The following is a 27,671-nucleotide window of genomic DNA, read 5'->3' as shown; positions in this document are numbered from 1 at the left end:
TGGCTGCCACACACCTGTTTGTGCAGGCCCACTGAGAGGTTGGTTTCCAGCAAAGCATACCTGCTGTAATCTCCACACTTTGCAAACTGTATTTGCAGCATCCATCTTAGGAAGGGCAGAATTGGCGTGAACACCTGGCTTCCTACAAGCCTCTACAAGAAGCAACAGATTTATTTTCTGCGCCTAATGAGGCATCGTAAGCACCTGCTCTGAAGGTGCATTTCCTGAAGACAGCTTTGTGTAGCATCAGGCTGTCAGAGTATCTTTTTGCAATGGTTTATTTCTGGGCGTGCCGCTATTAAGCATTGGACACAGCAAACCCAGCAGGGCTTTTAAAAATGTGCCAGTCACAAAGCAAGCAGTTCTGGGGGGGGGGGGAATGTGCACTTCTAAAAGAACATTTGCGCACTTCAAAAATGCAAAGTTGCATTTTCTTCGGTGGCATAGCAACTGAACGATAACAATTTTAAAAAAAGGAAAGTGACCACAGACACTGATCACAAGCCATTTTTCTCCCCTTGCCAAAGACTTTCCTGGTGGACTCTGTTTTTATGCCCCATAGCACGTCCACCAATGTTTGAAAGACGAAGGAAATCATTTTAGAACAAGGGAGCCCTTTTCTGACAAGTTGTGTGACGTTGCCGATGTCATGAAAAGTATCAGAAAATATCCAATATGTGTCAAAGCAGGAATCTGAAACAGGCCAGCAATAACGAGGTACCAGTGAACTCTTTATTCAAAGGAAAAAAACAGCTTAGGTCTAATGAGCACAGCAACTCTTCGCAGTAGGCCTTGCCCCCATGAGGCAGTTGCGGGGACTGAAGGTCCCCGTCTTCTCACTGCTCTCTAAGACTCCTCCTCCCCCAGGTCCATCCCAAGCAACATGAGACTTTTTCACCTTGTTTGTCTTTGCTCTACCCTCTTCATGCCTCTTCAGGTTCTGGGGAACCAGTGGAGGAGCTGGTCGCAGCAGGAGGGGGAGACTCCCTGGCTTCTTCAGCAGAGGGCCTTCTTGGTAGTGGCGCCCGCCCTGTGGAACGCCCTCCCATACGATGTCAAAGAAATAAAAAACTATCTGACTTTTGGAAGACATCTGAAGGCAGCCCTGTTTAGGGAAGCTTTTAATATTTGACAAATTATTGTATTTTGATATTTTGCTGGAAGCCACCCAGAGTGGCTGGCGAAACCCAGCCAGATGGGTGGGGTATAAATTATCATCATCATCATCGCCTGCTTCATCTCCGTCTCCTGCTCTCACCTCCTCTCCTGCCTCTGATTCCGGACTGTTCTCTGCCACTGTCTTCCTGCTCACTGAACCCATTGCCAATCCCTTGGCTCTCAGTGTTTTCACTGGGGAGGGGTGTTCCTTAGGGGCTCCCCCGCATTCCTTTGCATCATCAGTCCACAGAATCACAGAGTTGGAAGAGACCACAAGAGTCACCTAGTTCAAACCCCTGCAACACAGGAATCTTTTGCCCAACTTGTGTCTTGTGCATTACCAACTGATCTACCACAGCATCCAATACATATAATGTTCTTAACAAGTACTTTAGCTATGCTGCACAAAAGATTTGTGGCTGAAAGTTGGAGCTGAGCAACGTCTGGCTTTCAACATCATGATATATCACTAAACATCGTGAAATACTGAAATAGCATGGTGCCTGAAATAAGGATGTAACTTTGTAGAGGCGAACCGGGTAATGTCCCGGAAACTGCTACTAATTAGGGATCAATTATTAATTATTATTATTATTATTATTATTTATACCCTGCCCACCTGGCTGAGTTTCCCCAGCCACTCTGGGCGGCTCCCAATCGAGTGTTAAAAACAATACAGCATTAAATATTAAAAACTTCCCTAAACAGGGCTGCCTTCAGATAGGATAGCTGCTTATTTCCTTGACATCTGATGGGAGGGCGTTCCACAGGGCGGGCACCACTACCGAGAAGGCCCTCTGTCTGGATACATTTTTACCTTTAACATATTGTTACAACTGTTATTTTATAGTACAGTAGTACCTTGGAAGTCGAATGGAATCCGTTCCGGAAGTCTGTTCGACTTCCAAAACGTTCGGAAACCAAAGCACGGCTTCTGATTGGCTGCAGTAAGCACCTGCAGCCAATCAGAAGCTGCAGAAGCCCTGTCAGACGTTCGGCTTCCAAAAAAAGTTCACAAAGCAGAACACTCACTTCCGGGTTTGTTATGTTCAGGAGCCAATTTGTTTGACAACCAAGATGTTTGACTACCAAGGTACAGAGCAACGGGGAGAAGGAATCATGAGAGAAGCAATGGCTGGCTTCATGGTTTTCTCACATTGCAATTTTTTGCACAGCACATACAAACACAATGATTTGTGATATATCACCATGTTGATTTCAGTAAAGAGGATATAACTGCTGTCTCTGTGCAATTCTTGGCTAGGGGTCAGTAAAGAGCTACCTTCCCACAGTCCACTCAGTAAGTGTACTAGGGCTAAACTTACCTTTTCAGTTTCAAAAACTGTGAACAGCTTCATATTTCTTCAGGATTACAGAGTAGGGTGAGCCGAGGTCCTTCTCCTGTGTCATTGATCACTCCTCACCAAACACGAGTTGCCTTTATCATGCTTTATCCTGGTGATTAATAAACACTGTAGCATCAAAGTAAATACAGCACAGTTTATTTAATGCTGGATTGAACTACAGCTGTAACAAAGCAAATTTATTGCTTCCAAATTGGTCTCCTTTTCAAAACTTGAACAAAAACAGGACAAGGCCAAAACGTGATGTTTTAATTAATTCATCAAAACTTCAGACACAGGCACATGTACAAGAGGAATTTAATTTGATGTCATACAGCTCGTAAATTTTAGGAAGCTTCTAACACTACGATAGCTCAGATTTCTTCAAAGCTCTAACGTATCTTTAACCGAGGAAAATTTCCCCAATGTAATCCATTTGCTGTCCTGATTATTTAGATGCTTGTTTTAATGAGGTCAGTGAAGTAGGACCACACTTGAAGAGAACTTTGGAAAGTCTCAAAACATACTGGTTTTATTTGCTGAGGAAAAGTATTTTAGTAAATGAATTTTAATTGTCCCAATTAATAAATGCCTTTGTTTTGTTTTAAGCTCCTATTAAAAAAATTGCATCTGCTCTGCACTTTGCATCCTACCACCTTCAACATGGTTCACAACAGTTTTCCATTAGCACTCTTCTTTATAAAATAATAATAATAATAATAATAATAATAATCCACTGCTGTGGCAACTCCAACCTACCAGCATTTGCAGGACAGGCTATTTATTCACAATGGCCCCATGACCAGTCAACAAATAAATGTTGCAAGTAGGACCCATTAACAGCTTCTCCAAGTCTTGACTGCACTAACAACAACAGCCAAGCAGTTGTCAACACTGGCTTGAACCCAACAGTATGTAAAATTCAGGTGCTGTCAGGGAACTGCCATCAGTGCCAGAGGGAGAGAGCAAAATCCAGAAGGATTCCGGAGAGCGTCCCGGGATTGGGAGAGGCAGCCCGTCTTCTGGGGAAGAGAATCAGCATAGCACCAGTGGAGAAGGGGGGCAGATGGGGGAAGCGGCGAGGCGGTCCCATGACTCCTTGCCGAGGACCAGCGGGGAGGGTAGAGGTCCTCCCCTGCCTACGCCCTCCTTGTGCAGAAGGCTTTTGCGCAGAGAGAGTAGAAGGAGACTAGGTGTCAAAGAGCTTCTTTGCTGGAAGAAGTTTAAGAAACGCCCACTGACGGATTCTGCCTGCGATTGAGACAGCCACGGGTGAGTGGCTGTCCAGACAGAAAAGGTTCACTCAGGCAATCCAGCCAGGTGTTTGCACCGGCTTACGCACGAGCAACCCCTAGAACCATTACAGGTGCATAGCATGAATTTACCATGCAAAACATCTCAGTCCAATTCCTGGCATCTACACGTCCAGCTTCAAATTGGACTGTCAGTCAGTGCAAACCAGGGATGGGGAACTTGTGGTCCTCTAGATGTTGTTGGACTTTAACTCCCATCAGCCCCAGCCAGCATGGCCAATAGTGAGGGATGATGGGAACTGGAGTCCAACAAAATTCAGAAGGCCACGAGTTCCCCATCCTTTGTGTAGATATATTGGACTAGATGGGCCAAAGGCCCAGCCTGGGAAAATATAGCTTCCATTACTGCTGAGAGGGGTGTGGGATCTCCAATTGCCAACAGTTCCCACTCACACAGCTGCAATCCCCCCCCCCACATCAAACATCATTCCAGATTTTTTCCCAACCTTCAGATGTAAGCAAAGAAAAGACAAAGCAGGAAAGCTCCGTTCCAAGAGTGGAACTTTGCTTGCGGTCATTAGAATCCTGGCTGCTATGTTTACAGATGCCACAGAATTAGCATGCATGATATGAACGCATGCATCCCAAGTCGTTGTGCAAAAAGCTGGGAGTGAGTCAGCATCCCACATCGCACTGCAAAGGATCCTGGAGCATAGCACAATCTTGCCTTCGTAATGGACTGGCAACCGCCAAGGCCATGTTAAAAACTAGGCTGTGGGACATAGATCGCCAGGAACTAATCTCAGCTGCGGAAAAAACATGTTCCCCTCTTTATTTTCGACTCTCTTGGGTGCAGGAATTTAACCTTAATTACTTACAATTTTTGTTTAACCCACAAGAAAGAAGGGCTTTTTCGCTGGCTAGGTTCAATTCTAATCCTTCTTCCTTCTAACCTCCTTTGGGGTAGGTTTGCGGGTATGGCAGAAGGAGACAGGATCTGCCCATGCGATGCCCACCTGGTGGAAACTCTAGCTCACATGGTCCTTAAATGTAAAATGTATGATGATCTCCGCCAACAATTCTTAGACCAGCTATGTATCCCAATATGGAAACCAGAGACAGAGGTCATACGCTTCTTATTACAGGGAGAGAGACCAGGAGCTCACCAAGACAGTAGCTAAGTTCCTCTATTTGATTTTTTGCCGCCGAAGTACGCTACAGGATCCTGCCCTTGCTGGAGACCCACAGAGGTGAAATAGATTGCTCGCCTCTTCTTCCCTTTGGCAAATGACCGTACTGTTGAAATGGCGACAAGATCGCTCTGGCCTATTTATTCTGAATGTTTGTATGTGATGCCAATAAAGGTTTGATTATTATGACGATGGTAATGGACTGGATGAGAACCAACAAAGCAAAGCTCAGTCCAGTTAAGGCTGTGGCACTGCTAGTGGGTGGTTCTCCAAACTGGAAGGCTGGGAGGTTGCCTGCTCTTGATGAGGTTAAACTCCCCCTAAAGGAGCGAATATGTAGCTTGGGAGCCCTTCTGGGTCTTTTGCCACTGCTTGAAACCTCAGGTGGCCTCAGTGGCACTGAGTGCCTTCCATCTGCTTTGGAATATGTCAACTAAAACTTGCCGTCGAATTTTGAGAAAAGCAAAATTAAAGGAGAAAGTGGGGCTCCTGCTCAGGCAAAGAGGAAGTAAAAAAAAATGCAATCAAGGAAAAAAAATATTAGTTTGATTTTACACAACAGGCATCACAGCTTAGTAGCACCCCCATTTTTGGGGGGGGGGTCACACTTTAACTCTCTTTATTGGTAAGGCAGGGGTGTCAGGCTACCTGACCACTAAACCATGGTTTGTTGATTGGGAGCACCCTATAAACACACACATCGCCCCCCCCCCCATTTTCTTGCATGTGCCTTCCTTGGTTAGCGTTAGCCATGGTTAAACATTATGTCTGAACCATAAAGAGTTACTGCTTACTGAAGTTTGCTTTTAGAGTAGAAATTGACCCGGGCTAATTTCAACCACTAGTTTAAAGGCAAACTACAATTCGCTCTAGATTTTTGTTGTGGTTGTCATTTTACTTTTTGTGTGTAATTTCTTTATTTGATCTGAGCCATTTATATCCCCATTCCAAAAAAATTCAAAGGTGCAGACAAAAGGAAATACAACAGATAAAAAAAGCACAATCGAGATATGACAAAACGCTAAAGCATCATTACTTAGAAGAAACAGAGCAGCAAAAAACCTTAAGAACAGTGGCAAAAGTTCACCAAAATCATTAAGAAGATCATCAAGGAAAGATCAATAAAAGGGGGAGACAGCTCTCTTTGGGCAGGGAATTCCAAAGTCTGGGTGTGGCCACTGCAAAGGCCCTGTCCCTTATTTCCCATCGCACAGCACACCGGGCCTTCAGTAAGCTTAAGAGAGAAAAGTATTTTTTAAATTTTTTTTATAAACAATTAAAACTATGGTTAAATACATTGAAATATAACACTGAGCCAATTTATGCTATCCATAAGTTGTGATTTCTGAACAGGGCCCAATAATGCCGTTAACTACAAGCTGGTTGCTGAATTCTTATTATGATACACTTGCTGGTCTGCGACTACATATCAAAATTAGCATTATGATCTTAGGTTTCTCCCAGACAGCCTGTTTATTCAGCATTACCCCTGATTCGTTTGTGGGGAGGTTAGATGATAACATGACAAGCAATTGTTACCCCACATTTTCCAGAGTGCATTTTCTCATTGCATTCCTTCCCACCCACCAAGAGCCTGTTTTGAGGGGGAAGCAAGTTTGTTGTGGAAGAGAGCCAAATCAACTTAAACTGCGCTACTAGAATTGGCTGGCATGTTTTTGAATCCTACTCAAAAACAGTGACAGTCTGGAAGTGCCTTTTCTTATCTTTTCTCTTTTCTCCCATATTAGTTTATTGAGAAATTCGGTTATCAAAGAAAAACAAGCAATTACTTTTCAATTGCTGGGATTTGGAAATTGTTAAGTACTCTGTCTACTCCAGTACAGCAGGGTTAGAATCAGATCGTCCGCTTTTGCACTAAGACGCACAGTAATAATTTTAACATGCAGGAGGGAGCAAGGGCTAGTGGCTAGTGGCTGGACACATGCTTGGCATGCAAAAGGTCCCAAATTCAATCCCTGGCACCTCCAACCGAAAGCATGAGGTAGCACGTAATGTGAAATACGTTTGCCTGAGACTCTAGTGCTGCGAGTCAGTATAGACAATATGGGGCTGAATGGACACACAGTCTAACCTGATAGAAGGCAAATTCCTTTACCTTGTCAGTGGAAGAATCAACAAGAAATGGGCATTCAAGTCAGGTGCCTGGAATTTGGAAACGGGATCAAGGAATGCACCCTAGGAAGCCGCAGAACCCAATCGGAAGTAACTTGGCATTTTCCAAGGATAGACCATTCTCTCCAAAATGGCAGGTTACTTTCAAGGACAGGCCATTCTTTCCAAAATGCAAAAGGGAATCAGAAATCACCATGACCTTGCTAAAAGAGCACCCAGTGAACCTTGCATTGGTGTATATGCTAACTTTCTGTGCATGTGGCTGGTACATCCAAACCAGCCCCTTGCAGGAATCACCTGCCACCTTGACCAGTTCAAAACCATCTCCCTCTATTGCTACTACAGTGAGAACTATAATAAGAGCAACAAGGGAAGCAGCGAACAGTTTTGTGAAAATAAATGGAATAAACTCATAGTATATCACCTTGAATTACTTTAAGTGAGACGTAGATACAAGTGCCCATTGCGTTACAGAGCGTAGATGCATGCCTCCCAATGTAAGAGTAGAGAAAAGCCTCCAGATTTCTTCTTCGTGATGTACTTGCCATTTCGTGCACAGAATGAAAAGGCCAGGGCCGTCCCCTTATCTTCTAAACTGCCTGTCATTTTGTTGCTTCCTAGGAAAGCACAGCTGCTGACATGCATGTGTTATTATCTGCAAATATCATTTTTACAGGGTTTTTTTTTTAGAAATAAACAATGATTCCCTCCTCCATATATGTTATATTCCACCTCCCTCTGTCCCCCAGGCACCTGAATACTCACCAAGCCCTGCCCTTCTGTCGCTCCATGCCTGCACAACACACCAGGCATATCATATGCGCAAGGCAGGATGGTGGGAGATCATATTCTACCTCCTGGCTTTGAAGCAAGAATCTGTCAGGGTAATCCAACCACACAAGGAGCTTCCCAGGAGCACCATGAGCTTGGAAGGTATAACGATTGATATATACAGTGCGTTTTTTGACAATTTTCTGGGGTTCAAACTAGTGCCGAGCTGAAAAGAAATGTCAGTGCTCCCTTGGTGGTTGGTACTAGGGTCTTCCCAGTGCTATTTTTCTAGAAAAAGAGGTACCGGAACTCACTGTGAACACCTCCCTTGTTCTCTTATATAATGGCAATGGCGCCAGAAATGAGTTCAAGTGAGTTCTGGCTGGGGGAAAAGTCCTGATCCAGATCTGCAGGCTCAGATTCACCTGGAGGCTCCTTAGAGAATTTACTAGGCCCCATACCACAGTTGACTACTGTTCTGGGCTCTAAAATAATAACCCAAGAACAATGCAGATGGTGGATGCCATCCCTGTTTCCAACAATGTCCTGGAAACAAGAGGTTTTCTGGGGCATTTGGGCTCTTTGCTGCCTCCAGCCACCCTTGTACGTCCCTCCAGACCCCCAGAAATGTTAGGGGGACACCATGGCAAAGGGGTCCTCACACAACAGCACTTTGCCCAAAGCCCACTCAACCCAGGAGCCAGTCATTTATAAATATAAAGATAGCTGAATACATAGTTAGGACATAATGTGGGCAACCATTTGGATACACATGCACACCCACTGCAAAATGGACGGATGGCATCCAAAATTTATATGCGCAACTAATGCACATCCAAATGTAGATTTTAATCCATTAGATCTGCATCTGGATGTACATCTTCAGCATGCCTACATTCTCATTCTGTCCCAAACTGTCAAGCGTCAGAATGCACAACGTGAACTAGCTGGCAGCAAACAACTTGCCATACAGCAAGAAATCTAGGGAATTCAAGAAGCTGCCCTACATTGAGTCAGAGCATTGGTCCATGTAGCTCAGTGTTGCCTACACTGACTGGATGTGGGTCTTCAGAGCTAGGTCTCTACCAGGAGATTCTGGGGATTGAACATAGGAGGTTGACATGCAACCCATGTGTTCCCCACTGTGTCACAACCCTTCTGGGAGTTAAATCTAGTTGCCTCTTTTGCCCCCCAGACTCAGAGCATGTTGTCACATCTTCAAATCTGATTTGCTCTGTGGTGCTGTGCCTGAAACCAGTCCTAAAACAAAGCCCTAAAAATTGCATCGAACCAGGAGCATATTAGGAAGGTAGAACATTTTGCAAGAGCCTTTTCATACACCTTCCCAGAACGTTTCCCTCCCACACTGAAAGCCAGAACTCACTAAAATTCAGGACAGCCTTAGTTTGAACCACTTTCTTCCTTCACATTATGAAGTTGACAGTTATCTGAAGCATTGAGTTTGTGGCCAATTCCTTACAGTCTACACTAATCAGGTGCATGCAAACCACTGTGTCTCAGAAATCAAAGTGCATCGTTAACCTTTAAAAAATTGGGGTGGGGAAATGAACTAAAAACATTTATTCTTCTTTGTCCATTGTTTTAAGCACGGAATCTTCCCCTAAGATTTTGCAAAGTTCGTTCAGTCTCTGCTGCATTTTTGGCATTCCTGCAAGCTGGGATTCTAGTCTTTGTTTCTCCTCACTGAGGGTTAAGCGGATAGCATTGTCCAACTGTTCAAAGCGCCAGTGTCCTTCCCCATCAAACTGTAGCAAGTGTGTGTGGTACTTCCTGCAGGAGAAGAAAAGAAACACTCAGAAATCCAGCAACAAAACCTCAAACATTCACAGGAGCACCATGATGAGAGACCAGAAGCGCAACAGGTTCCCTAGGGTTCATTTAGAAGAGCATTTGCCAAAGCTTGGAAGCTGCAAGAATTACAGCTTTCAGAAACTAGTGCTATGTCTGCAACCTCCATTGGCTTCAACGGTTAAGAAGACGGATTCTGCACGTGTTGTAGAGGGAATTGAGGAGCAGATGGGGCTTGTCAACCTGGGAAGGGAGCCCATATAGGAGAAGGAAAACTCTGATTCTAACCCTTCACTGCCTTTTTTGATAAATATAAATATATATAGCTAGATAGATATGGGACGCGGGTGGCACTGTGGGTTAAACCACAGAGCCTCTTGGGCTTGCCGATCGGAAGGTCAGCGGTTCAAATCCCCTCGACGGAGTGAGCTCCCATTGCTCTGTCCCAGCTCCTGCCAACCTAGCAGTTCGAAAGCACGTCAAAGTGCAAGTAGATAAATAGGTACCACTCCAGCGGGAAGGTAAATGGCGTTTCTGTGCGCAGCTCTGGTTCGCCAGAAGTGGCTTAGTCATGCTGGCCACATGACCCGGAAGCTGTACACCAGCTCCCTTGGCCAATAAAGCGAGGTGAGCGCAGCAACCCCAGAGTCGTCCATGACTGGACCTAATGGTCAAGGGTCCCTTTACCTTTAGATAGATATAGTTTTCCAATATTGTTCCAATAACAGCCTCATTATAACAATGCCAATTTTATCAGATTAATACAATTATTAAAACCAATTATTTATATGCTGAATTATACAGTTTAGTTAAAGTGACTTCCTCACCTGCTAGTTTTGATGGGTTCCTCTTTGTTTTGTTTTATTTTCTGCGTTCCAAAAGCGTAATAATTTCAATTGCATTCCCTTCAAGATAGTAATCCCTTATACAACAGCTACAATCTTATGGTTTCAATTTGTGTTAACATATTAAGTAATTTATAAAGTTTCAAGTGAGGTACTCAAGTCTGTAATCATTGTTCTTTCCTATGTGTGGTTATTTCCCCCCGCCCCCAATGTTGTCCCAACCATATATGGTGTCGTGTCCTTCATTCTTCCAACTGTTGATATTTCCCATCATGACTTGGAGTAAGTGGTTGTCTCAGTTTTCCAAAAGCCTCTACATCACTTCGTCCCGTGATTGTAAGCTTGTAAGAGACTCCACTACCCGAAGGAGTCTCAAAGCGGCTAACATTCTCCTTTCCCTTCCTCCCCCACAACAAACACTCTGTGAGGTGAGTGGGGCTGAGAGACTTCAGAGAAGCGTGACTAGCCCAAGGTCACCCAGCAGCTGTGTGTGGAGGAGCAGAGACGCGAACCCAGTTCCCCAGATTACAAATCTACCACTCTTAACCACTACACCACACTGGCTCTCAGTACCTGATGAATACAGTACCTGATGAAAGCTACATACATTATCTGGCAACAAGGTTTTTTTAAAAAAGGTTCTACGTAAAGACTCACCAAAGAGATGGTCTGTGTGTTATTGAAAGCAGGGATATGCCAGCCCCCTTAGCAGCCTGAAATATCTTTCCTTCGACGTCAATGCTGACAGCACTTGTACACTCATCCAGCAATGCATATTTGGGCCTTGTAAAGCAGGAAAACAAATAGTTATTCATTCACTTTTTGAAACAGCTAGGACGCATGATTTAGGCGAACAAAGATGCACATTCTCGTGCGAATCACACTTGCATTCCGGTGTGCACTGGATTCCCTCCACATGCGCTGAAATTTTGGATTCAGAGCAACCATCTTAGCTATATAACGAATGCAATTCCCCCCTTTTTATGTGGTAGGCTGCCCAAGATAACTTCCGTAAGCTAAATGGAAAGTTACATCAGACACCCGCATATTAGAAATTCATGGCAGCTCAAGGTGTGTGCAACCATGAGAGCAATCCACATTTGAACTTGAAACAGACTTAACTGAAGTGAAATGCAATTTGCTCTCATGATCACTATGAGCAAAGCAAATGGGGATCCTTCAGACTGTAAAACTGATTTCAGCAATCCTCTCCAAAAAAGTTGAAGGTGATCTTCCAAAATGCTACCAAGGACTATATGGACTATGGAAAGGCAGAGGTCTGCATCATTTTTCTTGATGCCCCCAGTGACATAGGGAGCAGCTGGTGCAGAGATCTCTTCACCCCAAACAATGTCTCTTCGAAGTTTTTCTCTGGAAATGGGAGTCCACGCTATTTCGCCCACCATGTGCTTGACCAGGCACAGGCAGACTCGGCCCTCCAGATGTTTTGGGACTACAGCTCCCATCATCCCTAGCTAACAGGACCAGTGGTCAGGGATGATGGGAGTTGTGGTCCCAAAACAGCTGGAGGGCCGAGTTTGCCTATGCCTGTGCTTGGACTGTCCCTTAATTTCAAAGCAACCTGGACCACCTGCCACAAGTAAACTTACTTGTCAGCTTGGCAAGACAAGTTGCTGGACCTTAAGAAAATGGTTGTTTTTTGTGTGTGTGTTTTTGCTTTTCAGCACAATAAGGTTCTTGTTTGTACAGACTATAAATGCGCAAAGAGCAACTCCGGAACAGCTAAAGTCTCATGTTGCCACCCTCCAAACCTCTCAGGGAACGGGGGACATAGAAAAGGGCCTCAAATGACAAGAGCAGGGTCCAGGTTAGTTTGTATGGAGAGAGGTCTTGAGGCTTTATAGGTCAATACCAGCACTTTGAATTGGGCCCTCTACAGCACCATGTGCTTTATTCTGCCTTGAACCCCCTCAGCAATACCAATACAATCTACCTATGTCCATCCTATCCATACTTGGAAAAAATTTACTTACTTGTGGTAGAACATCCGAGCCATCCCCATTCTCTGCTTTTCTCCTCCGGACAGGACATCCTTCCAGTCTGTAACAGCATCCCACCCTTCAAAGGCACCCAAAGAGAACAGGTACGTTTTACTCTCCGATTTAAACTTCCTTTTCTTTCTTTTCTCCATTTTTGCCTTTAAAAGTTCAGCTTTAGAGTACCATCCTAACCATGTCTACTCAGAAGAAGGTCCTGCTGAATTCTAAGGAGCTTATTTCCAGGTAACTGGAGTTCAGAGAGCAGCTTTAAGTAACAAATGGACGTTTACTATACTGTACTTTGGGTATTTTTATAAATTTGGATTATAAACATATGCACAGTGCAGATGAGCTGCACAAGGGCTGCAACCTGAGAGAGGTAGACTGGGCATGGGCTTAAAAGTTGAAAGCAGACTGAGCTTAAAAGGCTCAGTCTGCTTTCAACTACAGTGGTACCTCGGGTTACAAACGCTTCAGGTTACAAACTCCGCTAACTCGGAAGTAGTTGCTGCGGGTTGTGAACTTTGCCCCAAGATGAGAACGGAAATCGTGCGGTGGCGGCAGCAGGAAGCCACATTAGTGAAAGCGCGCCTCAGGTTAAGAACAGTTTCAGGTTAAGAACGGACCTCTGGAATGAATTAAGTTCGTAACCCGAGGTACCACTGTACAGCAAGTTCCTACAGATAGTTCCTTGGAGCTATCTGTGGCCCTGCAGCATCTACTCTGGGGGATCTGGCAACAGTGCTGAGCAGGGCATCAGATTTGGAGAAACCCCAGCAACAATTATATTGCTATTAATTACCGTATTTTTCGCTCTATAAGACGTACTATTCCCCTCCTAAAAAGTAAGGGGAAATGTGTGTGCATCTTATGGAGCAAATGCAGGCTGCACAGCTATCCCAGAAGCCAGAACAGCAAGAGGGATTGCTGCGCAGTGCTCCCTCTTGCTGTTCTAGCTTCTGGCTTAGCCCCTCAGTCCCTTCCCCCACCTCCCAGAAAAGCCCCAAAGAGCCGAGTTCCCTTTAAAGAGCCGCGCGGAGTGTGTGTGCCCTTGGGCCCTTCTCCCTCCTCGGGGAAAAGCCTGCAAGCACCGCACACACGCTCCACGCGGCTCGTGAAAGGGAGCGCTGAGCAGAGCCTGGGATGCATACAAGCTCTGCTCAGCGCTCCCTTTAAAGAATTTTTTTCCCTTGCATTCCCCCTCTAAGAACTAGGTGTGTCTTATGGTGCGAAAAATACGGTACTTGTAAAGTCAGAAACCTTTCCAGACTGAAGGCAGATCCTGAGTTCTCCCAACAGACCCCTTCCTCCTCCCCTCTAAGTGAGCAGGTAGCGTCTGACATTACTGGGACACAGGTGGCGCTGTGGTCTAAACCACCGAGCCTCTTGGGCTTGCCGATCGGAAGGTCAGCGGTTCAAATCCCCGCGACGGGGTGAGCTCCCGTTGTTCGGTCTCTGCTCCTGCCAACCTAGCAGTTTGAAAGCACGCCAGTGCAAGTAGATAAATAGGCACCACTGCGGCAGGAAGGTAAACGGCATTTCCGTGCGCTTTGGTTTCCGTCACGGTGTCACGCTGCGCCAGAAGCGGTTTACTCCTGCTGGCCACATGACCTGGAAAGCTGTCTGTGGACAAACGCCGGCTCCCTTGGCCTGAAAGCGCCGCAACCCCAGAGTCCCCTTTCACTGGACTTAACTGTCCAGGGGTCCTTTACCTTTTTACCTTGACATTATTGGGGCAGCCCTGAACTTGCTTGATTGAAATAGGAGACCTCAAGCGTTTACCTCCTTCTCTTTGCACTATGTGATTCAAATGAACTATCTGCAGGATGCACTCCAGATCCTGGTCTTGGTAGCCCTTCTCGCGCATGTCGTCCACAGAGTCAGGATAGATCACTTGATCCCGCAGCGTTCCAATGGACATGTAAGGTCTGTAAAGCAGCAGAGAGAAAATTAGCCGCCTCCCGGGGAGTCACATCTCAACCCTGCTGTTTAGGGTTCTTTGAGCAGCGCATAATGCTTTAAATGTGGTGTTTCTAAATACTGTAATTATTTGAGGGTGACTGTTTTAGTAAACACACTCTAGAGAACAATGCCTTGTTTGCAGAACAGACTGCAGTGCAGCGGCATGGATCACTGTGGCTCAAGAGCAGCCCGCCTGATAAAAAAGAACCGCACATTATCCCTCGCACAAAAGTCACCTTGCCTGAGCACACAATAGCATATATCCAAGTAGGAATGCATTTTCCTCTTCAATTTCTTCCAGGTACACTGTGGAACTCTCATTTTTGAGCCTCGGTTATTCAAAAGCTGCGATTTTTCGAAATTAACATTGCCCACATCTAACAGTGAGTAGAATGGCCCACACCCCGTTTTCCAAGACAACAGATTATTTGTATACATTTATCAGGAGCTCCCAGGACTTAAGCAGGGAATCTTCAGCTCTTTGCTGCTCTCTATGGTGAGCCACTAGGACTGCAGTTTGCAGCATATTTTTTTAAGGGATGTACTAGTTCTCAGGTGCTCGACTGGTCCTACCCACCCAGGCTGGCCACCAAATCCTCCTAACAGGAAGAGCTACAAAAAAGCCTTCCTCCTCCCAGGTGTCAAAAACAGTTATTTATGTAGGCCAATACTGCGGCCCGTGGTTTGTTAGCCCAAAAATGGAAAACGAATGAGATCCCAACCAAAGAAGAACGGCAACTAGAGCTGACAGAATACGCACAGCTTACAGACTTAACATGTAGAATAAGAGAACAAAAAGAACATACGTTTAGAGAAGACTGGAAAATGTTTATTGAATATATCGGTGAAAATTGTGTACAGCTGAAAACGCTGGCAGCATTAAGATTAATGCAACAGGGTAAATAAGTTCTGATGGATGTAATAATGGAATACTGAATGGTTTAGTTTTTGTAAAATATGCAGGGATTTATGATAAGCAAAATGAACCATGGAAAGGGAAGAAGGGAAGTCATTGATATTTTAAGGATGTTTAAATGAGTATTTTAAACTGTAAAACAGAAAATTTATATACACACACTACACACACACACATACAGCCTTCCTCCTTGGGCTAGAACAGGCATAGGCAGCCTCGGCCCTCCAGATGTTTTGGGACTACAATTCCCATCATCCCTGACCACTGGTCCTGTTAGCTAGGGATCATGGGAGTTGTAGTCCCAAAACACTGGAGGGCCGAGGTTGCCTATGCCTGGCCTGGGCAGCAAAAGCCTTCCCAGCTGTGGCACATTTTGGATTTACTCTTTCTCTCAACCTTTCATTCCTAGCCTTGTTCCTCAGTATTGACTCCTGACTTGACTTCCCAGCTCTGACCTCCTGGCACAACTTTCTGGTTTCCAGCTTCACTCCTCTGGCACATTCATGTCCTCTGGCACATTCAGATAATGGCAGACACGGAAAAGTGGGCAGCCTGACGGACTCTAAAGCTGTCTGTGCTACAAGCAAGCAAATACAGCAACTTTCACCAGGTTTACAAGCAAAGAATCTACAAATATTTATGACCAGGGTACATGAGAACTAGACGTAAGATTCAATATTCGTTCTCCGCAAATGGAGCATAGCTGGAGGCCTACAAATAATTATTTCATTTGGGCTTATGGATGGTAGCATTTTTGCAATGACAAAACAAACGAAATTTCCAGGACAATTTGCTAAGCTAGATTCTCCTATAGATAAGCGCACAGGCAGTCTAGAGTGCTCCAGTTGGAGTACAGGCTTTACCAAAGGTGTCATGGACTTTGAAGACACTCGAACTCAGGACGCAAGGGAGAAACGTGCTAAGAGGAAGGCACACTTGGCAAATCTACACCGTGACCAATTTCTGCCCGGAAACCAATGTCCCCACTGTGGAAGGATGTGTGGATCCAGAATTGGCCTCCGCAGTCACTTATGGACTCATTGTTAAAACCGTGTTTATGGAAGACAATCTTACTCAGCTACGAGTGATCGCCAAAGAAAGAAGAATATTTTTGAGCAAAAAGAGTAATTGCTTTGTTGTTGTTTTATGGCAGGTTGAAGGTTCATCCTAAACACCTTGTGAGAATATTTGGTTCATAGTTCCACAATATAAGGCCAGGACTAGCCGCCTGAGAAACAGTTTCTACGCAAATGCAATTCTGGTTCTAAACGCAGCATAAGGGGTCTCTATAATATAGTGTATTTTAAAATGGGGTTTTAGAGTTTTTAGGGGGGTTTGAATGTTTTATGTAGTTTTGTAGTAGTTTTATGTAGTTTTTCAATTTCATTGTTCTACATGGGACAATGACAATAAAGATATCGTATATCGTATATCGTATATGTTTGTTTTCACATGAAAACTTAGTCTACTTTTATAGAACTAGATACTAGAAATACATTTTCATGGAATCAGATGCAATACCTAAATAAACATGATATTAACTAACTCCAAGGCTTGTATTTCAGATCATCTGTGACAGAAGACAGAGATTAGAGCACTCAGGACAGAGTTAGAGCACCATTGAATATTTGCTTGACATTATATGATAGCTACCCAGAAATAAGAGAGCAAATATTACAATGTATTTGGGCAGAGGCTAAATAATATTATAAGCCATTTGAGCAAAGGACCCTGTTTTATGTGTGAGAATCCCCAGAATCTCTGCTTTACTTGCTTTTATACACTTGCGTATGTTTTAAGGTTGTTTAGGGTTTTTTTGTTATATTATTTGTTTTGATGGATATCGTTTTTATGCTAAAGATAGTGTACACCACTTGGGGGTTTTTAAAGGGCTAAAAGGTTTAGAAATTCCTTTAAATAAATAACTAAATAATGAAATATACGATGAGCACAGCAGTTGTAGAAGGATTCAGGATCAATATGCGCATGTGAAATGAGCTTAAGGGGGAACTGCAGTCTTTTGCTGTGGCTTACTAAAGGAATTCATTTGCTCTGGGCATTTAAAAAGAAAACTGCATTCACTGAATACTGGCATCCAGTGCTCCAAAAAATGCTTCCTTCTTTGTGTTACATGGACACATGTTACATGTGACAAATGACATTAGACTCAGTACGAAATTAGAGCCAGGATGTGGCATGACCAAAAAATGTTACATTCTTAAGGGTTTTTCAGCTTGGTTTTTTGCTTTCTACTAATGCATATGTACATATTACCCATATTTTTACTCACATGGTGAACACATATGTGATATGAAACTAATGATACTGTGTTCCCATGTCAGAAAGCTGTAATAATATTACCTGAATTTATTACTGTTAATTTTACCCAATGCTGAAAACGAATGTGATCAGAGGACTTTGGCCCTTCCTTCCTTCCTAAAGAAACTGGCCTATATTGCATTTCACAAGGGTCTTTGTCTTCACAGCAGTGGGAAGAGAGACAGTGTGGCGCAGTGGTTACAGTGCTGGACTAGGACCAAGGAGACCTAGGCTCAAATTCCCACTCAACCACAAAGCTCAATGAGGGACCTTAGGCCAGTAACCTACTTCAGAGGGTTGTTGGTGGGATTAAATGGGGGAGAACTACTCAAGTCATCTCAAGCTCCTTGGAAGCATGGTGGGATAAAATCGCAATAATAATAAGTGCTATGTCACAAATAGAAAGAAAATCTCTGACTGGAGAGGTGGCTGTCTCCGGTTCTCACATGCAATGGGCATCACTATAGTGAAATCTCTGAGCAGACCGCCAGCTCAATCCACAATTCCTCACACACCATTTGCACGGGATGCAATTCCACACGCATATTATTTGGATGATGGTCCACGTTTCTAGAATGAATGGCCCTTTAACATGCTTAACAGAATGCACTTTATTTCAGACATTGTAGGTGCCCCAGCTTTTTGAAGCACCTAGCCAGTTATTTGAACCAACTGTCTTGCCTCCTTATCAGAATGTCTGCAGCAATGATTGATGTCTACAGCAATGTGAACGGAATCTGGCTGAGCAGGACCACAGACACGCTGGACTGGCATAAGAACCACCCCTGAACCTGGAAAATGTGGGGTTCCATCAAAACCCACCAACGGGCTTGGAGGGATGGGGAAGAGGGTTCTCTTTATATGTACTTTTTTGGGTTTTTGTTTTTTCTTTTCTTCTTATTTTTTATTCTCTTCTCTTTTTTGTATACATTCTGTTTTGCAGTTTTGTTATTGAAAAATCCAATAAATATCATTTTAAAAAAAAGAAAATAGCAGAACATATTAGGAAACATGTTAGAGAGGATGAAATTAGATGACGGAACTTTAAAACGCAATTGTATGTAAAGGTAAAGGTAAAGGTAAAGGGACCCCTGACTGTTAGGTCCAGTCATGGACGACTCTGGGGTTGTGGTGCTCATCTCGCTTTACTGGCTGATGGAGCTGGCGTACATGACTAACTAAGCTGCTTCTGGCAAACCAGAGTAGCGCACAGAAACGCCATTTACCTTCCCGCCGGAGCGGTACCTATTTATCTACTTGCACTTTGACGTGCTTTTGAACTGCTAGGTTGGCAGGAGCTGGGACTGAACAATGGGAGCTCACCCCATCGCGGGGATTCGAACTGCCGACCTTCTTATCGGCAAGCCCTAGGCTCTGTGGTTTAACCCACAGCGCCACCCGCGTCCCTAATTGTATGTAACTTGGGTTATAAACATTGATGTTGGGCGAGAAGGGAGTCACTAGTTCTGCTGAATTGTAATATGATTGTTGAGTATCAAATGTAACTTTCTATATGGAATAAAGAATAAAATATTTATTGTAATAAATAAAACAAAACAAAACAAATATGTACCGTAGATTTGCCCTGTTGGAAGTTAAGTTCTGTTATATACATTTGCCCATCATGACGATGGATGTGGAGGAACTGCTAAAATATACACGTCTGGTGGGATGTCTAACGAAGAGCATCTTCTCCCACTCCATTGAAATAAGTTCAAGGGTGTTTTAGGGCAAGCTGCAGTTTCCACAACTCTCTCCAGATATAAATAATTGATTTGAGCCCAAAATAGCCAACCGTAAGCTTTCCTCTCCAGTATCCAAGAGCGCCTGCTAAATATTTCAAGGAGCTCAATTACCAAGCCTGAGCATAATTACCTTACACCCGCTAACATAGTTTACGGGGCACGGATCATAGAGCTTTCCCAGCACGATGCGTAATTAGAAGCTGCTGTCACAGGCAGAAATATATTACTGCACAATAAACAACCGAACCGCAGAAAGAGCACAAATCCTTAATCTGGAAAGCAAGCCGTGCGATTGAAGGATAAGCCAGGTTAAGCAACGCTCCTTGATTTCATGAAATTTTTATCGGCTCCCTTGCAGCCGCGCAAATCAGAAACTGCCTCCGTCAGGGATTCAGAACCACTGGGGAGACGCAGCAGGGAGCTGGCTGTCAATCACGATAAAGTCAGCGCTATGGAATCTCAAGCAGCTGTCAGGACATTTCCTGCCCTTTATGGCACTTCCTTTGTAAGGCTCAGGTGCCAAACGGAGGAGCCGTAGAGTTGGGGAAAAGATTACAAGAACACATGGCCTGAACGTAATGCATGACCGTGACATCAGCAAGTAAAAAAGGCGGTCAGCTTTCTTGTTACATCACCACTAGGGAGCTGCTGCTGACATGATCGTTATTGCTATTATTATTTACATACAAGCCAGTACAAGTATTTGAACAACTGCCACCCTAAGAAATAGATGTCAGTATCTGTTTCAAGCTGGGAGGCACATTGGGGAAACTAGCCAACTCTATAGTAAGACAGAAGCACTTACCGTGTTGGCCTGAATATAAGCCTCACTTTTCCCCCAAATTCCGACCGTGAAAAGTTTAAGTGGAGCTTAAATTTGTGACCTTACAAAAATGGGCTTTTATGATATTGCTGCTGAAACAGATATACAGTAAAACGGAATGGGTGTGAGTGCCTGCGCAATTTTAAGGGAGCGGTTTATATTTGGGTACAGTGGTGCCTCGCAAGCCGAAATTAATTCGTTCCTCGAGTCTCTTCGTCCAGCGTTTTTTTTGTCTTGCGAAGCAACCCTATTAGCGGATTAGCGGATTAGCGCTATTAGCGGTTCAGCGGCTATTAGTGGCTATTAGCGGCTATTAAAGGCTTAAAGGATTAGCGGATTAGCTGCTAAAAGGCTATTAGCGGTTTAGCGGCTTAGAAAAAGGGGGTGGGGAGTGAAAAAAAATGCAAGACATTTTCGTCTTGCGAAGCAAGCCCATAGGGAAATTCGTCCTGCGAAGCGCATTGAAAAATGGAAAACCCTTTCGTCTAGCGGGTTTTCCGTCTTGCGAGGCATTCGTCTTGCGGGGCACCACTGTATTGCCTTTTTTTCCTCTCCTCCCCCCCCCCCCTTGAATATTAAAGGTGCGGCTTATATTCGGGCCAATACAGTATGTGAACCCATTCTAAACATGCAGAACTGAGATGGGATAGGTTGACATGACAAAAGTATGCAAATATGTGCAACCAAAGGCCTACAAAAAGAAGGTGCCACGTTTCTAAGATATGGCAACCGGAAAAAATGTATTCAGTGGGCAAGACATGTAGATTTTTGAAATGGGGTGTGGGTAGCTGAATCAGTTTATAGTTATGTTTCCTGCTAAGCATATGAAGACAGAATTCGGAGTCAGGGAACTCTGAAGAAAGGGCTGGGCATAAAGAACTGAAATATTCTACTGCACCATACAACCCAGTAGGGAAGAATGGTTAGAGTGGGGGAGGCACCCAATGTGGTCCTTTCTAGATGTTGGAATAAAACTGGCCCAGGGTCAGTAAAGATGGAAGCTAGGTTCAAAAAGCTGTGTGTGTGTGTGTGTGTGTGTGTGTCATATTGCTAGCCCTGGGTCTGAGCATTGGATACTCAAATCTGCAATCCATCCACGAAGCTCCTTGAGCCAGTGATCCTATCACAGCTTAACCTATCACATTGGGCTGATCTTTACCTGTAACGTGGGGAGGGGAGGGGAAGGACCCTGAACCCCCCCCCCCCACTTGAGCTTCTTGAAGATGGGAAGAGCAGATGGGAAGAGAGGAGTTCAGGGATATTTAAAAATAATAATTTGATTAAGCTGCGTGTTCTTGATTCTCAATTCCATCCTTTTATGTGGTTTTGTATGGTTTGTGGCATTTTATGCATTGCGACTCGCCGTTGCTTTTATTGATTGTAGTTTAGTTATTCTTTATTGTAAGTGTAAGCTGTTTAAATGTCAGCAAACAATACTGTTTACTATTAGATTCTAATAGATTGTCGAATCTTGCTTTATTTGATATAAGTTGTTTCTTTTAAAGTTACTGTTACTTTTTTGTATTGGTCAGACAGTTATTATTACTGTTTGATGTTTTATTGTGTTTTTATGTGTGTTGGAAGCCATCCAGAGTTGCTGGGGAAACCCATCCAGATGGGCGGAGTATAAAATAATAATAATAATAATAATAATAATAATAATAATAATAATAATATAAGCTGGTGAATGTAATAAGTAATAGCAACAAGTATTAAAATAATCTGCAACACCAATTAAATGAAGAAAGCAAAATTATGTACAAAATGTTTGCTTTGGATGTAATCTACATAGTTTTTATTATTTTAAAAAAGGTTTTTTAAAAGTTATTAGATGACATTTACACACACCTTAGGGCGCAAGTGTAAATATGTGTTCCTCAACTTTGACCAAATCCTCCATCATTCAAAACCTCCCAGGCAAGGGGCATTATAAATATCAACTTTGACGTTGTGCAAAGTATTTTAGGAAATATAATCTCTGTCTGGGATTTCTCTAACTCTAAGCCCTGCTTCTAATTAGCAGACGGCCAGAATGCCTGGGACGCTAGGGGAGAAAATGACAGTTAATCTCTAAAGCTAATATTCCTTTCTTGGAGACTTGCCCAGGTTCCTCCTATACATTTTATAATGGTAAATAGTATTGTCACATTTTTGGGCCGTATCTCATGCTATATCAGTAGGCACAATGATACAAAAACAATTCCTAAGGCTATCTGTGTATTCACTTATAAATGGAGAGTTCTTACGGACGAAGGCAAGCAAAATTCTCAATTAAACCATATGGAATCAAGACAATCCCTGTCTGAGCAGATTCAGCTAGGGCTACATTTAATTAGGAAGGCAACACAGCATGTTGCCTTAAAGGGCTAGTCTACTAATTCAGAGAAATCCAATACAAATAGTGGCATTTCCAAACTGTGCTGAGTAAGATTCAAGCAGACAATGGCTGCAATGTCTCCTTCATTATTGACTTTCAGGAGAAGTTTAAAAACATTCCTGTTTACCCAGGCATTTGATGGCTAAAAGATACAGGTCAGGACAACTTGAAACCAGTAAGCTTTTAGATATTCTATTTTTTTAAATGTTCTTAGGTGGGTTCAAAATGTTTTAAATAGGTTTTTGTTACATTTTAAAATGTATTGTTTTGACTTTTTTATGTTGGCTACTTTGGAAAGAAGGATGGCATAAATAATGACATAAATCCATAGATGTTTTCTTGCACTAGCCCAGTTGTGGTGAGGCCTTGGCGCTTCAGATGTCGCTGAACTACATCTCCCATCACTCCTGGCCACTGGCCACACTTGTTGGGGCTGATGGGAGTTGTAGTTATAAGCATCTGAAGGTCCACAAGTTCCACACACACCACCAGAAGCCCCTTTCCCTTGAAAGATATTTACACAGAAAAGCCTCATGTTGGTTTAAGCTTATTGTCCCCACTTCAGCTGAGAGTTATTCATGGCTGAATCTCACGGAAAGCAACAATACCAGCTCTTCCATTGCTTTCAGCAGCTAGGTAAGAGCTAATGTGCTTTTCATGTTAGGAGTGGGCAGTTTTTAATCAAGCTATTGAACAAGAACCAAACATCATTAAAAGTCCCACTTGCTTTTGTCAAGATAGAGCAATATTCTGCTGTTGGACCACCCTAATTACTCTTCAAATTGGTGCTTACCCTGTGTCTGTATCTGGCGATGAGTAAGTCCCCTCTTTTCCTATATCCTCCCACCTACCACGCCAATGTGAAAATTTCAGCAATCCTCCTTTTGATTTTTCCTGTTTAGAGATTGAGAACCATCCCTAGCGTCACTCTAGTGGAAGCTAGTGTAGCCTTTTAAGAAGTCTGTCAACAGTTGTTGACTATGGCCTTTCTCTCATTTTTCTAAAGTCAATACCTGCCCCCGCCCCAATCCAAGAAATCAAAGAAGCCCAGCTGACACTTGTAGACCTCCGATAATCTTATATTGGTTAATTGTTTTTAATTGTTTTGTTCCTTTGAGTTGCCTTGAGCACTATATCTTCAAAAAGCAGGAAACACTTGTAATTTATAAAAAATATACAGTGGTACCCCGTAAGACGAATGCCTCGGAAGACGAAAAACTCGCTAGACGAAAGGGTTTTTCGTTTTCTGAGGTGCTTTGCAAGACGGATTTTCCTAAGGGCTTGCTTCGCTAGACGAAACAGCCCTGCCTCTCCTGTCATGGCGACGGTCACTGCACGCACGCACGCTCGCTTCCCCACTCCTCCGGCTCCCTCCCACCTTCCGGCTGACGACTCCTCCGGCCCCCTCCCACCTTCCGGCTGCCTCGCGCTGCTGCCCACCGCCCTCGCGCGCTCCTCTGAGAGCCGCTGCCGCCAGCAGCCAGCGTTGCAGCCGGAGTCGCGCTCCTGAGCCCCGCTGCCCTCCAGCAGCCGCGTCGCGCGGTGGCCACAAGGCGCGGGTGAGTCCGAGGTACCGGCTGCGGCAGCTGCCCTGCTTCTCCCCGCCCCTCCCCGCCGTTGTTAGTGTTTAACTGCAGTGGTGCTTCGCAAGACGAAAAAACTCGCTCAACGAAAGAACTCGCGGAACGAATTAATTTCGTCTTGCGAGGCACCACTGTATTGTTTTGCGAAAACAGATACAAGTAAAATCACAAACCTCTGAGGAATGTAGAACATATGCTGAGGAGGTGGTTTGTAAAGAACTCCTTCATAGACAGGCCACAAGCCACTTAGAATCCTGAAGAGAGAACTCTTTCCGCAACCATTAGGTCCAGTGATTAGAAGATGCATACCTTCTTCCACCTACAAGTTATGAGAAAGACAATTACCTTTGAGAAAGCAATTATTTCCATCAGCAATCTAACACAGGACTGACTTTGATGCAAACGTCAACCAAAGCTTAGAGTTATGACAATGCGTCTCAACAAACTATGGTTTTCAGTCTGAACTTCAAACTACAGCTTAGGAAGCAGGCTTGTTTCAAGCAACCATAGTTATGACAAACCACAGTTTAGGGTTTAGGCAACATGCTAAACTGTGGTTAATCTAACATGGAAGCGGAAGCTTCCCATCTCTTTCTTGTTGCTGCGGCGAAAGAGGCGAGGCGGGAGGGCGATGCAATCTGGAATGTTAAACCACAGTTTAGCATTAAAGAGTGTTTTTTATGCACATGATTCGCAGCGATCCACACAATTGACCTTTTTAATATTATGTTTGGGGGAAACACGACAGTGAAGAAGAATGCTGCAGTAAGAATCATGCATAAAAAACACTCTTAGACTAGCCTTCTGTGCTCCCAGTGTGGCTTGGGCAGCAAAAAGCAATCAAAGCATAAATGTGGAGTCCCATTTACCATAACCAAGAACAGTGGCTTCGTATATATAGTTCATAGCTTGTGTTTTATTCCTGTGTGCTTCCTCTATTGGCTATAAACTAACTGCAGTTTATTTTTTACTAAGTAGGAACATTTGGCTTCTGCAAAAATAGGTGCGTGAAAAACATGCCCATGCAACATGTGCCATAATCGAGAGTCCCAATATTTCTTGGACTGGGCCTACAGTTTTAGGACAAAACCTTTCCTCTGTTGACTTGACCACACTAAGGTCAAAATTGTAACATTTGCTTTCCACAGTGTGTTGAGTTTTGCGGTTTTTGTGCAGTGAGATTAATATGGAAAATCAAGGATCTCATTCTTTGTCAGAAATTTGTCTTTAGTGAAAAATGCATCTGCTTATATTTAGATCTAAATGAATATCAGAGTGGAGGAAGTAAACTATATATAAACATGGCAATTTTTCGCCAGAATTTTTACCCCTTCTGCACTTAGAAAGTGTCTCTTTTTAAAGAGACCATGTATAGTTACAACAATCATAAACGTTATAGTGCTGATAAAGTATGAGACACCCTCCTCTCCCCCAAAAAACTAATTACACACACACAGAGAGAAGTGGGAACTGATACCCTATGCCACAATCTCATACCATTGTGTTTAAAACATTATCATTGTGTGGTACCGCCAATTGCTTGGGTTATTCCCACCTGATATATATCCCCCTACTGCCAAATGAGGAATAGCACAGTCGGTAGAGCAGAAAACTCTTAATCTCAGGGTAGTGGATTCAAGCCCCACATTGGCTGAAAGATTCCTGTACTGCAAGGGGTTGGACTGGCTGATCCTCATGATCCTTTCCAACTCTGCAATTCTACAAATCTGATTCCTAGGGAAGTGCTGATCAGGCGAGGAAAACCCACGTGATCAGCCCTGGCCACATGGTTGAAATATTAGCACACATTCCCTACTGGGAATTCCCCACTAAGATGTTCTGTGGTGGGGAGTGTGAAAGATTTCCTGGTGTTTACAGTGGTACCTCGGGTTAAGTACTTAATTCGTTCCGGAGGTCTGTTCTTATCCTGAAACTGTTCTTAACCTGAAGCACCACTTTAGCTAATGGGAGCTCCTGCTCCTGCTGCTGCTCCGCCGGAGCCCGATTCTGTTCTTATCCTGAAGCAAAGTTAACCTGAAGCACCATTTCTGGTTTAGCGGAGTCTGTAACCTGAAGCGTATGTAACCTGAAGTGTATGTAACCCGAGGTACCACTGTATTTCCTAGCACTGAAAGTTCTAGGAATAAAGATGTACCTACTAATTCGCCAGGTATAAAGCACAGTATTTTTCGCTGTATAAGATGCACTTTTCCCCTCCTAAAAAGTAAGGGGAAATGTGTGTGCGTCTTATGGAGCGAGTGCAGGCCGCGCAGCTATCGCTGAAGCCAGAAGAGCAAGAGGGATCGGTGTGCACTGATCCCTCTTGCTCTCCTGGCTTCAGGGATAGCCACGCAAAGCCTCTTGAGCGCAGATGGAGCGCTCCTCCCTCTTCGCTCAAGAGGCTTTGCGTTGCTTTCTTGTTTTCCTCCTCTAAAAACTAGGTGCGTCTTATGGTCGGGTGCGTCTTATAGAGCAAAAAATACAGTATTGCTGGCTCACAGCATCTACATGATCAGCTCTCAGCCAATTAATGTGGCTGAAAAAGTTTATCACATCAATGGGCCAACAGCTGATTTGCATATGAAGCCATGCAATGCTATCCACTTGGTGAAGTAATGGGTTCACCATCATCATCATCATCACATATGACTCACCCTCCCACCCCATGAGAAAGCAGCGTGGAACAATGATATCACACGGATCTATGCATATGTAGGGAGAGAGGTTATATGCTTCTATTCTTTACTGTGGAGGAAGCCCCTAAAAGGATCCTCTAGGAAAAATTATGGGCTATCTGGAAAATCACATAGTCCAATTCCATTGCTGATACTCTGCCATTTATGGTGTCCTCTGCTCAGGTGGGTCCTGCTTCATCTCAGCGGATGGAACTGCAGAACACGCAGAAATTAATGCATGCAGATGATGTATTAAAATGAATGGGAAAGCCAGAGAAACTCTTGGGTGCATATTGGTGCTGAAGCACTTATGTGTCAGGATCAGGAAACCGTATCAAGAACACAGAAGCAGAAAGATAAATTCCCTCCCTACTGACCATGTCCTAATTTAATTATTTTTTTTTAGATTCTGCTCTGAAGTTTGCAATTCCGTAGCCTGCACATTTGCTTAGTTCCTTAAAACTCAAGGTCCGTTTGGCTGGAAATGAGCCATGCTTCAAATCCTGAAGGCTCCTACCGACTTTTAAAAGGAACAGGATCAGTTTACTGATATACAATCCTTGTTTACAGACTGCAAAAAGACAGATCGTGAATCTCAGGGCCCAGTCTCTTTGGACGCACTACGCTATTAACCAAGGGTCACTAACCTAAAGCCTGGGGCCGGATCTGGCCCAATCGCCTTCTCAATCTGGCCCGCCGACAGTCTGGGAATCCACATGTTTTTACATGAGTAGAATGTGTCCTTTTATTTAAAATGCATCTCTGGGTT

The 27,671-nt window shown here is 43.8% G+C and overlaps 1 protein-coding gene and 1 long non-coding RNA gene across 3 annotated transcripts in view; one reads left to right on the top strand and one right to left on the bottom strand.

Annotated features, from left to right (window-relative positions):
* The first annotated feature begins 2,329 nt into the window (after positions 1-2,329).
* LOC310658263 lies at positions 2,330-7,762 on the top strand. The gene is made up of 2 exons (XR_014502146.1): positions 2,330-3,427; positions 3,868-7,762. It is a non-coding gene; the product is annotated as an uncharacterized lncRNA (long non-coding RNA).
* A 1,650-nt stretch (positions 7,763-9,412) lies between these two features.
* ABCD2 (ATP binding cassette subfamily D member 2) overlaps positions 9,413-27,671 on the bottom strand; it is an 82,327-nt gene continuing 64,068 nt past the window's right edge. For both annotated transcript variants that reach the window (XM_083399643.1, XM_083399642.1), the window contains 5 exons: positions 24,401-24,546; positions 14,285-14,430; positions 12,497-12,581; positions 11,160-11,285; positions 9,413-9,639 (listed from right to left, as the gene is read on the bottom strand). In XM_083399643.1, the coding sequence (XP_083255769.1) occupies positions 9,429-9,639; positions 11,160-11,285; positions 12,497-12,581; positions 14,285-14,430; positions 24,401-24,546 (714 nt within the window). In that variant the 3' untranslated portion in view covers positions 9,413-9,428. The remainder of the gene's footprint in view (positions 9,640-11,159; positions 11,286-12,496; positions 12,582-14,284; positions 14,431-24,400; positions 24,547-27,671) is intronic.

The sequence above is a fragment of the Podarcis tiliguerta genome (genome assembly GCF_965153285.1).
Source record: "Podarcis tiliguerta genome assembly, chromosome: 10".
In the NCBI taxonomy this organism is placed as follows: Eukaryota; Metazoa; Chordata; class Lepidosauria; order Squamata; family Lacertidae; genus Podarcis; species Podarcis tiliguerta.
The sequence above is the reverse complement of the archived record's forward strand: the minus strand, read 5'-3'. Positions and strand labels throughout refer to the sequence as shown.